Source organism: Primulina eburnea, chromosome 16 (genome assembly GCF_022965805.1).
Source record: "Primulina eburnea isolate SZY01 chromosome 16, ASM2296580v1, whole genome shotgun sequence".
Classification (NCBI taxonomy): Eukaryota; Viridiplantae; Streptophyta; class Magnoliopsida; order Lamiales; family Gesneriaceae; genus Primulina; species Primulina eburnea.
Window position 1 is genome coordinate 15790834 of NC_133116.1, and position 12219 is coordinate 15803052.

At 37.1% G+C, this 12219-nt stretch overlaps 1 protein-coding gene across 4 annotated transcripts; it reads left to right on the plus strand.

Annotated features, from left to right (window-relative positions):
* Positions 1 to 860: 860 nt before the first annotated feature.
* Positions 861 to 5872, plus strand: LOC140815896 (pentatricopeptide repeat-containing protein At1g80550, mitochondrial). 4 transcript variants are annotated; one of them, XR_012114470.1, is made up of 4 exons: positions 861 to 938; positions 1864 to 3655; positions 3841 to 4096; positions 5202 to 5872. XR_012114470.1 is itself a non-coding variant. In XM_073174913.1 (3 exons), the coding sequence occupies exons 2-3, from the start codon at positions 2224 to 2226 to the stop codon at positions 3870 to 3872; spliced, it is 1464 nt and encodes a 487-aa protein (XP_073031014.1). In that variant the 5' UTR covers positions 861 to 938; positions 1864 to 2223; the 3' UTR covers positions 3873 to 5872. The 4 variants fall into 4 exon arrangements, 3 of the variants coding, with proteins under 3 accessions (XP_073031014.1, XP_073031016.1, XP_073031015.1); XM_073174913.1 differs by having other exon boundaries at positions 3841 to 5872; XM_073174915.1 differs by lacking the exon at positions 3841 to 4096.
* Positions 5873 to 12219: the final 6347 nt, after the last annotated feature.

Below are 12219 nucleotides of genomic sequence, written 5' to 3' on the forward strand. Positions count from 1 at the left end.
GTCATGCTTTTGGCCGTTCGTGATTTGGTTAAGTTTAGAAGTCGTATGAGAATTTACGGTGCAATGTGCCAAAGTGACTCTCGAAAGAGCGTTTCATGTTTTTGGCCTCCATTCACCAAATTTCGAGTATCACAATTCTTAGGAGCATTATTTCATCATGTTAGGCGTATTTTGACCATGACTAAACGATGGTTCGATGTTGGTTCGGGTTGGTATGGAGTCATGGTTAGAAGTTAAGTTGTTGGTCTAGTTGGCCCCGTTTTTGGGTTCCATTTCGAAGTTATTCTCAAGTTAAGTTTATTTGCATGTTTGTCATGTTAGAATTAGGTCGCAGCGAGCCTGCGAACGATCCAACTCAATTGGTAACGCAGGAATTTAATTATATTACGTGTATAAAAATATAAAATGTTTATTTTGAGATATATGCGTTATGTCTTGTGGCCACCTAACGCTGATGAGATTCAGCTTATGGGATTATTATTTCGCCCAGTGACTTACGACCGGTTCATGTTCATGTATGGGTACGGATATCCAGTCCGAGGGCTGTGATGATCTCTACCGCCCATATAGTGTGGTTTAGTCTGATCAGACGATTCATATTATGTTATGAGCCACTTGCGTACTTGGATTGATTGATATCCTGAATTTTACAGACATTAGAAAAGAAACAAACCTGGCTCTGATATCATATTAGTGGAACAAAACAGATTTTACTGATGGAAAAGAGCTCAAGAATACAAAATGAATTAAGGAGGAAAACTAATTGATGTCAAGCTATTTATACAAGATGTGAGTGAAGTCAATTAACCCCTACATCTAACATTTTATTTAATTTTTGTCATTAATATACAACTTAAAAATTAAATATATAGTGCCCTTATACGTGCACTGTTTCTTCTCGGCAGGAATTTTTCGCAAATCAGAAGAACGCGAGGAAGGTACGACCTTTTTCAACCCTCGCCCTCTACGTATGGTCGCTTGCTTCTCTATAAGATTTTACTCAATCATCTTTAGGGATTCCTTGGTTGCGTTTGCGTAAGTCGCAGCAGATTGTCCTTGCTACTGTAGAGATACGGTGATAGATATAGTATAGAACACAGGGCCCGTGGATAAATGGATTTCTCTGTGTGGGATGAATTGTGTGATAAGAGTATTAATTCTCAGTTTTGGTTGAATAATAATCGTTTGCCGTGAACTAGATCCTAGTTATAGTCATTGTGAACGTAGTTTATAGGTTGAGATTTAAGGGGGTCGAATGATGAGTTATCGATGGCTTTAACTATTTTTTTAATGAATTTGTCCACAATTATCAAGAATTAGATAGTATGATTATATGGGTCTAAACTTTCATTGCAATCACGTTTCTGTGCATTATCAGAAACTATGACTCATATTTTGTGCAACATCTTTCCACATTGAAAGTTTCCACCATGACCCTCTTAATTCCTCTTTTCAGTAAAGGCTAACTTGTGATTAGCTGTTCTACCATATTCGAACTTGAGGTGATTTGAGGGAGTTCGTTCACTTCTAATGTCTCTTCCCTTTGCACATTTACGGAGTTCACATCCACAAAATCCTCTATGAGTTTGGCTGCTGTAGTATAGTAAGTACGAAACGTATCTGTTTGTCTTTGAAAGGAAAATAGGATTCTAAAACTGTAATTATGCAATTAAATTCTAAGTAATGAACTAATTTTCTAAATAATACTTTAGAGATTACATTGCTAGTAAGTTGATTTTTGCAGATTTGCGCGAGTTCTGGTTTTTGTGGAGAGCTTTTGTGTTGAATAATTATTTTTATTTATATTTCCGCACTTTCAATTTTCATTTGCCTCTTCAATAACTATTGATGTGGCTTTTGCAGGTGATTCAGCAGGAACAACACTTCTGCTATCCACTAGGCCCGCTTTGCTCGTTTCAAGTTCACGTTCTTCAATTGCCAATAACTGTTATCAACTCCATTAACTGGTCTTTTGTTTTATCTCTGAACATGCACAATTGGCGGGTCTGGTGATTTTGTTTATAAAGCTCAAAGTTTATTGTTGGACTTTGATTTTCGTGGTCTCAGTATTCAACATATTTCTGGACCCCATTTGCTGATATTTTGGGGCGAATTATGCCAAGCATTAAAGAGCCAATTTAAATTTTAGTTTGGTGTTGACCCAAATGAAAATTTTATTTTTGGTCCAAACAACGGAGAAGTCTTTGGTAACTCAAAAGTATCATGCTCTTTTCAATCCCCTCCAAAATCCAATGTTTATACTTACCTCTCTCTTTTCTTCCTTCCCACCTTCGATTTCTTGTGTGTTACCGCAATTTCCTTACCAAGGTACCACCATTTCCTCCAAACCCTATGACAAACTCCAGTGAAAAGCACCCAAAATCGAATCTTTTTAACAGTACGACGACTCCAACCACAGCCCTCTTCAAGCATTCAGATTTTCTGCCCACTACTGTACTTGAAACCCTCACTTGTTACGATAATGACTGGAAGCTCGCCCTGGAGTTTTTTGACTGGGTTGAAATGAATTGCGGTTTCCATCACACCACTCAAACCTTCAACAAGATCATTGACATTCTTGCTAAGGTTTTTGAGTTTGATATCGCTTGGAGAATGATAGAAAGAATGCAGAAAAATCAATGTACATTTCCCGATTATATTACATTTCGTATAATGTTTAAGCGTTATGTTGCTGCCCATCTTGTTAAAGAAGCAATTGATACTTTTGATAAGTTGGTAGAATATAATTTGAGGGATGAAACCTCCTTCTCGAATTTGATTGATGCTTTGTGTGAGTACAAACATGTGATAGAAGCTGAGGAGCTGTGCTTCAAAAATACGAGGGATGGTAATTATAATTTGTTGTTTGGTTTCAATGTTGAAAGTACCAAAATATGTAACATGATTTTACGGGGATGGTTTAAAATGCAGTGGTGGAGAAAATGTAGGGAGTTTTGGGAGGAGATGGATAGGAGGGGTGTTCCAAAGGATTTGTATTCATACTCGATATACATGGACATCCAATGCAAGAGCGGGAAACCGTGGAAGGCAGTTAAGTTGTACAAGGAGATGAAGAAGAAGAGAATCCACTTGGATGTTGTGGCATACAACACTGTTATCCGTGCTGTTGGGATTTCTGAGGGGGTTGATATGGCTGTGAGGCTGTATAAAGAAATGATCGAGTTAGGCTGTGAACCAAATGTCGTGACTTTTAACACAATTCTGAAACAATTGTGTGAAAATGGGAGGTGTAGAGAGGCACATAAATTGCTCAATCTGATGACTAAGAGGGGTTGTGGTCCAAACATAGTAACGTATCATTGCTTTTTTACGTGCCTTGAAAAGCCAACGGAGATTCTCAATTACTTTGATAAAATGATCGAAAGTGGGGTTAGACCAAGGATGGACACGTATGTCATGCTCTTAAGGAAGTTTGGCAGATGGGGTTTCCTTCGACTTGTTTTTCATGTCTGGAAGACGATGGAAGAGCATGGGCAGAGCCCAGATGCATTTGCGTATAATGCTTTTATTGATGCTTTACTGCAGAAAGGTTTGATTGATAAGGCAAGCAAATATGATGAAGAGATGTTAATGAAAGGGCTTTCAGCTAAGCCAAGAGTTGAATTAGGAACAAAGCAAGAGAGTGAAGAGCTTGGTATTATCTAATTTTTGTGTCACCATTTTTGAGACAAACATTTGTCCAGAAGCTCAAAAATCCCGTATTAAAGTTCAGATAGTGGGTGTATTAATTTAATATATGCAGATTTGCAATATGGACTGTTCAATATATTGGGCAATTTTACTATTAAGTTAATGATGTCTGGATGTGGTATTTGATAGGACAAGTTGGTGAGTTTCAGTTAAGAATATGAAGGAGATCAAGAATTTTATTATTTTACTTGTCTGAAACACGGCCTCGAAGTCGCGGAGCAAATTCCACGACGAGGCGTTTTGATGCTCGATGTTATTGACTTAGCTTCTGTCAGACTATACCCCTGAGAAAGTGGACACAGGGTTGGACGAGCCTCGCCAAAGTTGGATGGGAATATGATATGGTCACTGCAATCTCGAATTTTCTGCACAATGCGCCAATCTTGTAATCCATTTTAAATTTGAACTTGTAACAATTACTGTTTTAATTTTTATCCATGTACGTTTCCTGTCTGATAGGCATTGAGAGATTCTGGCATTTTTATCCGATATCACCCAAGAAAGTCTGTCAACAGGCTCAGAAATAGGATAGGCCCCAGATAGCTTCCCTTTAAACCGTAATTCTATGTTGGATAGAGCTTAATACATTGTCAAACTTCTTATCCCTGAAGAAACTACCCTAGTTATGGAACTTCACAACCTTGAACAGAAGGTAGGGATAGTTATTTCCTTCGTCAAGGGTCGGTTTTATGTACCCTGTCATGGCTTTTAACATTTAATTTATTCCTACTTAACTGTTTTACATAATGCTGTTATTATTACAGGAAGCTCGGTACTATGTTTTTTGAATGATAACTATTGTTGGGAAAATAGGGTCTTGGAACTCTGCAATTTTCTAATCGATGCCCTCTGATAGAAAAAGATATTTCAGAGAGGCACAAATTTTAGCTTCAGAACAGTAGTGAAGATATTGTGTTTCCGTCTTGCTGAAAACTTCCTGAATCTTTTCAGCAGTGTGATTTGGTTAGTGGTCTAGATCGCTGTCCTGTTGATGGATTCACAATGAGCCTGCAATTGTCTCAGCTAAAGAAAATAAACCTTGAAGTTAAGAGAACCGGGGTTCTTTTCCGTCCCTAAGCTTGTGCAAGCATTTCTGTCATATTTACAGCTAAAGAAAATAAACCCTGAAGTTAAGAGAACCGGGTTCTTTTCTGCCCTAAGCTTGTGCAAGCATTTCTGTCATCTTTACGGTTCAATGCAAAAAAATTAAGAACTTGGAACCGAACACAAGATTAGACGGCATTAGTAGATAACCTGGTGTTGTAATACAAACCTAATGGGCCCTCCTATAATTTTTCAGTAGTTATACTTGGCTAAAGTTATCTCGATTTGTATATAATCTGATTTAAAATTGAATCAATAAATCCCTAATGTATATCTTATTTCTATTTGCTGGTTATAACCTCTTGCTATTTGGTCATTATAATTTATCTTTTCAGTTGTAACATTTAAGATGATTGCTGCTCTTACAGTTCTATTTTTGGCTGCAGTATGATCACATCGAATATCAAACTGAAGAATCCAGCTCATTTCCCGTGCTTTTTTTTATGGAGTTATTTTGAACTGCTAAAGTTCCATCATTTTGGGTTTATGCGCGTGATCATGTGTGAACTTCAGTTATGGCAGCATGGATGGATTTATTTTGCTCTGGTTACTTGATACCTGACAAGTTTTCTGTGGCTAATTTAAGTTATTTGTTTTTAGTTTGAGAATGCTTGGGATACAGGAGTATCAGTGGAAACGACGCTATAACTTTGTCCGTCTTCTGCTTCTGGGCAAGAGTTGAAAATGAGTATGCTTTTTGCAAGTAAGATATTTGTGTCTTTGCTGCTGGTGCAGTCATATTTGTGGGAAATATTCCAGGATCATATGCAGAAAGTTTGGCTATGTTTCTTTGCTGAAATTTTTGATGATGGTGATGGTATTACATTTGGCCACTTGTCTTGTAATGAATAATGGTTTGATTGCCGGTCCGGTCCGGTCCGGTCCGGCAGTGTGTGATTCTCAGCTTAGTCCATTACTCCATGCTAATTTATGGCACCCCCTCTTATGGGGCGGAGTGATTCTTAGTCCATTTTAGATGCATCTAGGTATGTGACAAAAAATGTAACTTTTACTCTACATTGAAATTTTTGAACTCAAGATATCTACTTTTGGTGATTGTGGATCTGGTTACGAGTACTGTGAACTTGCTCTTCCCATTTCGGTGTTACAAATTTGTTTGGTTAGTGGTTTTATGTGTAACCGTTAGTATTTCTCAAGAAACTCACTTGCACACCTTTTTGAATGGAACATTTGTTGGATCCCGGTTTTCTACACCCCCAAACGCAGCGGAAGTTTAAAAAATTTTTAGATCTTGACATTCAAGATATTGTTTGGGCGCTCGTATGATTTTATGATAACATACATAGGATGTTAGAATCGTTATACTTTTGGTGATTAAATCACTTGGCACCAACTGATCCGGTATGACGGATCTAGCTCTTTATGAATCCCTACGATCTTTCTTCAAAAGTCTCCTTTCTTTTCTTCTAATCAGGTCCACGACTAGATTGTTTGATCCTCTTCCAAATTGAACTAGAAATATTGGAAGAGATTTTACGTAGGAGAAAAATATTTGAGAAGATGAGGCAAAATTCCCTTTGAAAATTCAAAGGAGGTGGCCGTATATTTTTTGGAGGATGGAGGTATAACTGAGCCATAACGTAATTAATTATACAACTTTAATGGTCTTGATTAATTAATTGGGCTAGTCCAACTAGTTTAATTAATTAATCAAAGTCCATTAAAAACTTTAATTATTTAGTATGTTGGACTTGTACTCCTACAAGCTCAATTAACATACTTCCCACCAAATTTAATTTAATATTTAATCAACTCAACTTTTGAGCTTAATTAATTAAATTCATTATAAATTCAACATTTGAATTTATTATTTAAATTATAAATTCAACTACTTGAATTTATATCACCTCCAAAATTTAATATATAATAAACCCAACATTTGAGTTTAATAAATTAAATTCTCAAATTTTATAAATTCAACTCCTTAAATTTATTCTCTCAAAATTTATAAAATCATAAATTCAACTTCTTGAATTTGATATCTTATAAATTCAACTCGTTGAATTTATTTTCTCGAAATTTAATTATCATAAATTCAATTACTTGAATTTACTATAATATAAATTCAACTCCTTGAATTTATTCTCTCAACGGGAACAAACGATCTAGTGCTTGTGTGACCCTCAATGGTTCAGGGATACAGCTAGTCGTGGGTTCACAACTCTTTGTGATTCAGGTCATAATCCTTTATTCGGGCTTACCCTAGTTAGCCTCATTCTTTCATCAACACTTTGATCAAGAATGTCAGAACTCATTTCTGATTGCACCCATCGGATTATGGTAAGAGCGTCTAGTAGCATCGCCCCATGATCCCATAGGTATCACTGATAGTGCCTGCAAGAACCAGTCGATTATGATTAACGTAAAGTACGGTCTCTTCATCTCATATATCTCGATCGAATACAACCATTGGTTCATCGAGGGTTGCATATTAATTCGATAACTATGTGATAACTATAATAGTGGCATCGCGTGTACTATTGGAGAACTCCTTCTCTAACGTACATCTCGTACTCCGGCCAGAGATTCCATGCACTATTATTTCATCAGATCACATAGGATATCCACACCCACAGGTGAGTGGTGAATCCCCGACTACAATGCACTGGCTCCTATATGTGTCGCAACTGTACCCAACCTCGCCACCTGATGACTCTCCTGGAGCCGGTAAACGAGTCAAAGCACAGCCCTAGCATATAGAGCCTCAGTGTTGTCCCGAGTCGTAAGGACTAATGGTGTACAATCATAACCACGGACTTATTCTCTCGATTAATGATAACCACTTGGAAAGTCCGAGAGAGGGTTGTTCGGTATAATCATCATATGACTACCCATCTGTATGTTTGGACATCTTTATGCCCTTACCAAGAAACGTAGTACACAACATCACAGATGCTAGTCTCGAGCTCAAGCGGCCTTTATCCCTGTTTTAGACGGCTAAATCGACTAGGAACGAATTTAGAATATGCATTGTTTCCAAATAAGTTTCAACATCGAATTACGGTTCATTTGTATTAAAGCATAATCAAGGACTTTATCTATGCTGTTTCCATGGGTACATAGATAAAGTATAATAAGACCAAAAAAGTTAAATTATATTAAAATAAAGATTGTTTATTTCACTTGAGTCAATTAATTCCCTAGCCAACCGTTGACTTGCAGGGCATCTACTTTTACAATCTCCCACTTGCCCTAGAGCCAACTACCCTTAATCCCATTGCTTCGCGATGCTTTTCAAACAATGGTCCTGGCAAGGGCTTTGTAAGTGGATCAGCAACATTATCTGCAGAGGAGACTCTTTCAACTGATATGTCTCATCTTCCCACAATCTCCCGTATGATGTGGAACTTCCTCAGTACATGTTTGGATCGCTGATGAGACCTTGGTTTCTTTGCTTGCGCAATGTCACCAGTGTTGTCACAGTACGACGGGACTGGATCAACTCTTTTAGGAATAACGCCCAACTCTTGAACAAAATTCCTCATCCAAACTACCTCTTTGGCTGCATCAGATGCAACAATGTATTCAGCTTCAGTGGTGGAATCCGCAACGGTTTCTTGGTTGGAACCTTTCCAAAAGACAGCCGCACCATATAGCATGAACACAAAACCAGTGGTCGATTTCGAATCATATACGTCACATTGGAAGGTAGAATCAGTGTAGCCTTCCAATTTTAATTCTCCACCCCCTTAGACCATGAACAAGTTCTTAGTTCTTCTCAAGTACTTAAAATATCTTTCACGGCCTTCCAATGTATTGGACCAGGGTTCGCCTGATATCTGCTTGTAACACTCAAAGCATAAACAACATCAGGACGTGTCGATATCATATCATATATGATACTACCAATAGCTGACGCATATAAAATGCGTGTCATCATCTCTATCTCTTTATCAATTTTGGGACACAAAGCTTTAGATAGAGTAATACCATGACACATTTGTAAGTATCTTCTCTTGGACTCTTTCATAGAGAATCGTTTTATAATGGTATCGATATAGGTGGCTTGGGTGAGTCCGAGCATCCTCTTTGATATATCTCTATAGTTTTGATTTGTATTCCCAATACGTAGGATCTTTCACCTATGTCTATCATGGAGAATTTACTGGGCTAACCATACTTTAGTTGATTACAGTAATCCTACATCATTCCCAATGAGCAGGATATCATAAACGTAAAGTACTAGGAATGTCACTGCACTGTCACTAATTTTCTTGTACACACGTGGTTCCTCAGGATTCTTAGCAAAACCAAACTCTTTGATAGTACTATCAAATCTGAGGTTCCAACTCCTTGACTCCTGCTTGAGACCATATATATAGATCTCTGAAGTTTGCATACCTTATGCTCACTTCCTACTGATGTGTATCCCTCAGGTTGAGACATATAAATTTCCTTTTTGATGTCTCCATTGAGGAATGCAGTCTTTACATCCATTTGCCATATCTCATAGTCATACCATAATGCTATGGCTAGTAGTAATCTAATGGACTTAAACATAGCAACTGGTGAAAAATTTCCTCATAGTCAACTCCTTGCCTTTGAGTATAATCTTTTGCAACCAGCCTTGCTTTGAAGGTCACTACCTTCTCATTCGCCCCAAGCTTTCATTTGTAGATCCATTTGCACCCTATAGGAACGATTCCCTCAGGTTGATCCACCAATGTCCAGGCTTCGTTTAAATATATAGAGTCCATTTTTGACTGCATGGCTTCAAGCCATTTGGTTGAATCAGTATCAGATATTGCTTCCTTAAAGTTCATTGGATCATATCCAACACAAGACTCATCATGGTCTTGTTCATGAAGAAGCGTATATCTAGCAGGTGGTCTCATAACCATATCAGACCTCCTAGAAGCTTGTACTTCAACTACTGGTTGTTGGAGATTAGGTTCAACTACTATAGTTGAGGGAGTATCTTGAATTTCTTCAAGTTCTATCATATTGCCTTTTTTTTATCTAATAGAAATTCCCTTTCCATAAAGGTGGCATTTCTTGAAAGAAACAATTTTGCTTCATTAGGAAGATAGAAATAATATCCAACATAATTATTTGGATATCCTACAAAGTAGCATAAAGTGGATCTACTATCCAATTTGTCTCCCACTGTCTGCTTCACGTAAGCAAAATATCTCCATATTCTCATGTAAGAATATTTGGGAGTTTTTTCCCATCCATATCTCATATGGTATTTTATCCACTGCTCTAGTATAGACATTATTCAACAACATTGCCGCAGTTTCAAGCGCAAAGCACCAAAACGATGTAGGCAATTCAGTGAATATCATCATTGATCGAACCATGTCCAACAATGTTCAGAAACACCATTCAATTGTGGTGTTGCTGGTGGATTCTACTGTGAGAATCAAATTCTCTTTTAGATAACCCAAAAATTCAGCACTCAAGTATTCTCCACTTCGATCAGATCGAAATGTCTTATTACTTCTTTGTAGCTGGTTTTCTACTTCAGATCTAAATTCTTTGAACCTTTCAAATGCTTCAGATTTGTGTTTCGTCATATAAACATACCAATACCTCGAATGGTCATCAGTAAAGGTAATGAAGTAGGATTGCCCATATTTTGTGCTAACACTTAGCGGGCCACAAACGTCTGTGTGGATCAAATCCAGTAGACCATGTGAACGTTCAACGATTCCATTGAATGGAGTCTTGGTCAATTTTCCTTTTAGACAGGACTTACAAGTAGGTAGAAAATTTATGTCTGACAAGTAAAAAATGCTTTCTCCCACTAGCTTGTGCATCCTTCTTTGGGAAATATGACCTAGTCTAGCGTGCCATATTTGTGTGGGATTTGAATTATCTAACTTTCTTTTGGTCTTTGTTGAAATCATGTTTACTTAAACATTCACTTATTATTTCCAGAACATTTCTGACACATAATTTATTATGTCCGGACTTCTTGCAGTGAAATAAATATGTTCTAACTTATCGGGCTTTGCAGGCTTTTTTTAGTATCTTTCAGAGTTTGCCTCTTTCTTGGATTGTTTTTCTTGTGAGGGGTGAAACATTTTTTCCCTACCTTTTGGGTCATTTTTCGTCCGACGAAAGGCCCATTATAAAAACAACAATTTTTCTTATTTTATGGGTGATCTCATAAGTCATAAGCATATTGACTAGCTATTCAAGGCTATCAGATATCTTATTAAACTTGAAGTTCACCATAACCCCGTCAAATGAGGAAGAGAAAGACAACAAATTCATGTTACCTAGTAACTCATTAGGAATCACATATTCCAGGCTCATCAAATTCTTAATAAGCCCAGTCATTTGTACACCATGCTCATGGGCCAAAGTCCTGTCTTGCATGCGTGTAGTCATGAGCTCATTGAAAGTGGTGTGCATAGTTTCATGCACCATGCAACTCTTGCACGTGCATTTGAATGTCAGCAGCATTCAAAATTTCCTCAAACTGTCCCTATAGTTCATTTGACGTAAAAGCGAGCACATCACACTTTAGCTTGCATATTATGGTCCTACCATCTTGCATGCTTTGTCAGTTCAGCAGGACTGACATTAGTATGTATATCATTTTCTCAGAATTTAGAACAATTTTCCCAACCAGTCTTGAAAATTAGATTCAATTAGCTTGTTAATAATAAAAATGGATTACGTGTCGAAATCGAAAATATACTGATACGGAAACAGAATAATGGTTGCTGATTATTTTAAAATAATTTTTAAGATATGAAATATGGATTTCATTTTATAAATCTCCCTCCCACTATTTTTACATTTCCACCACCATCTGATGAAAAAAGGAAATCGTATTTTCTTAGTGGGCACGTAGAGTCCAATTAGCCAATTATAATCCCGAATAATATCAGCCAATTATAATTTCTAAAAGGTAGAATCCAATTACATCTCTATGCAACCTCCTGCGTGTTTTGCCTCACGTTTAATAAGGATCCAATAATATGACGTCATTTATTTTCAGGTGTCAAACTAATCCATCAATGTTGAATTGTAGTAGACGGTCGTCATGAGTTCCCCCAATAATATGAGCCGAAGTTATGGGAGTTCCACTTAGTTCACATCATATGTCCGGTGGAGGTCACAGCTTTCCGGCGTACAGGTCTCTCCAATAATATGAGCCAGACACTGTCCGCGGGTAGCGTTCAACATGCAACCACGGTTGATGGAAGGCAAGGAAAAATTAAACTCTTTTAATTTTACTTTTTCGGTTTGATATAAATTTTGAATCTTATTCAAAATGAGAGATTTTAATTTCAAAAATTGTCTCATCATTTTAATTTAAAAATCGTGTGCCACGAGTTTGTATGTTTGCCGGATTCATGCAACTATATTATATAATAATATACATACATGCATACTACTATTGTAATGCCCAAGATTTTATATCGT

Bases quoted from the DNA above. Each gene is read 5' to 3' on its own strand.
- LOC140815896 (XM_073174913.1), top strand. From the start codon at position 2,224: ATGCTCTTTTCAATCCCCTCCAAAATCCAATGTTTATACTTACCTCTC. The intron at 3,656-3,840 runs GTATTATCTAAT...GGTATTTGATAG, and splicing joins GCAAGAGAGTGAAGAGCTTG to GACAAGTTGGTGAGTTTCAG.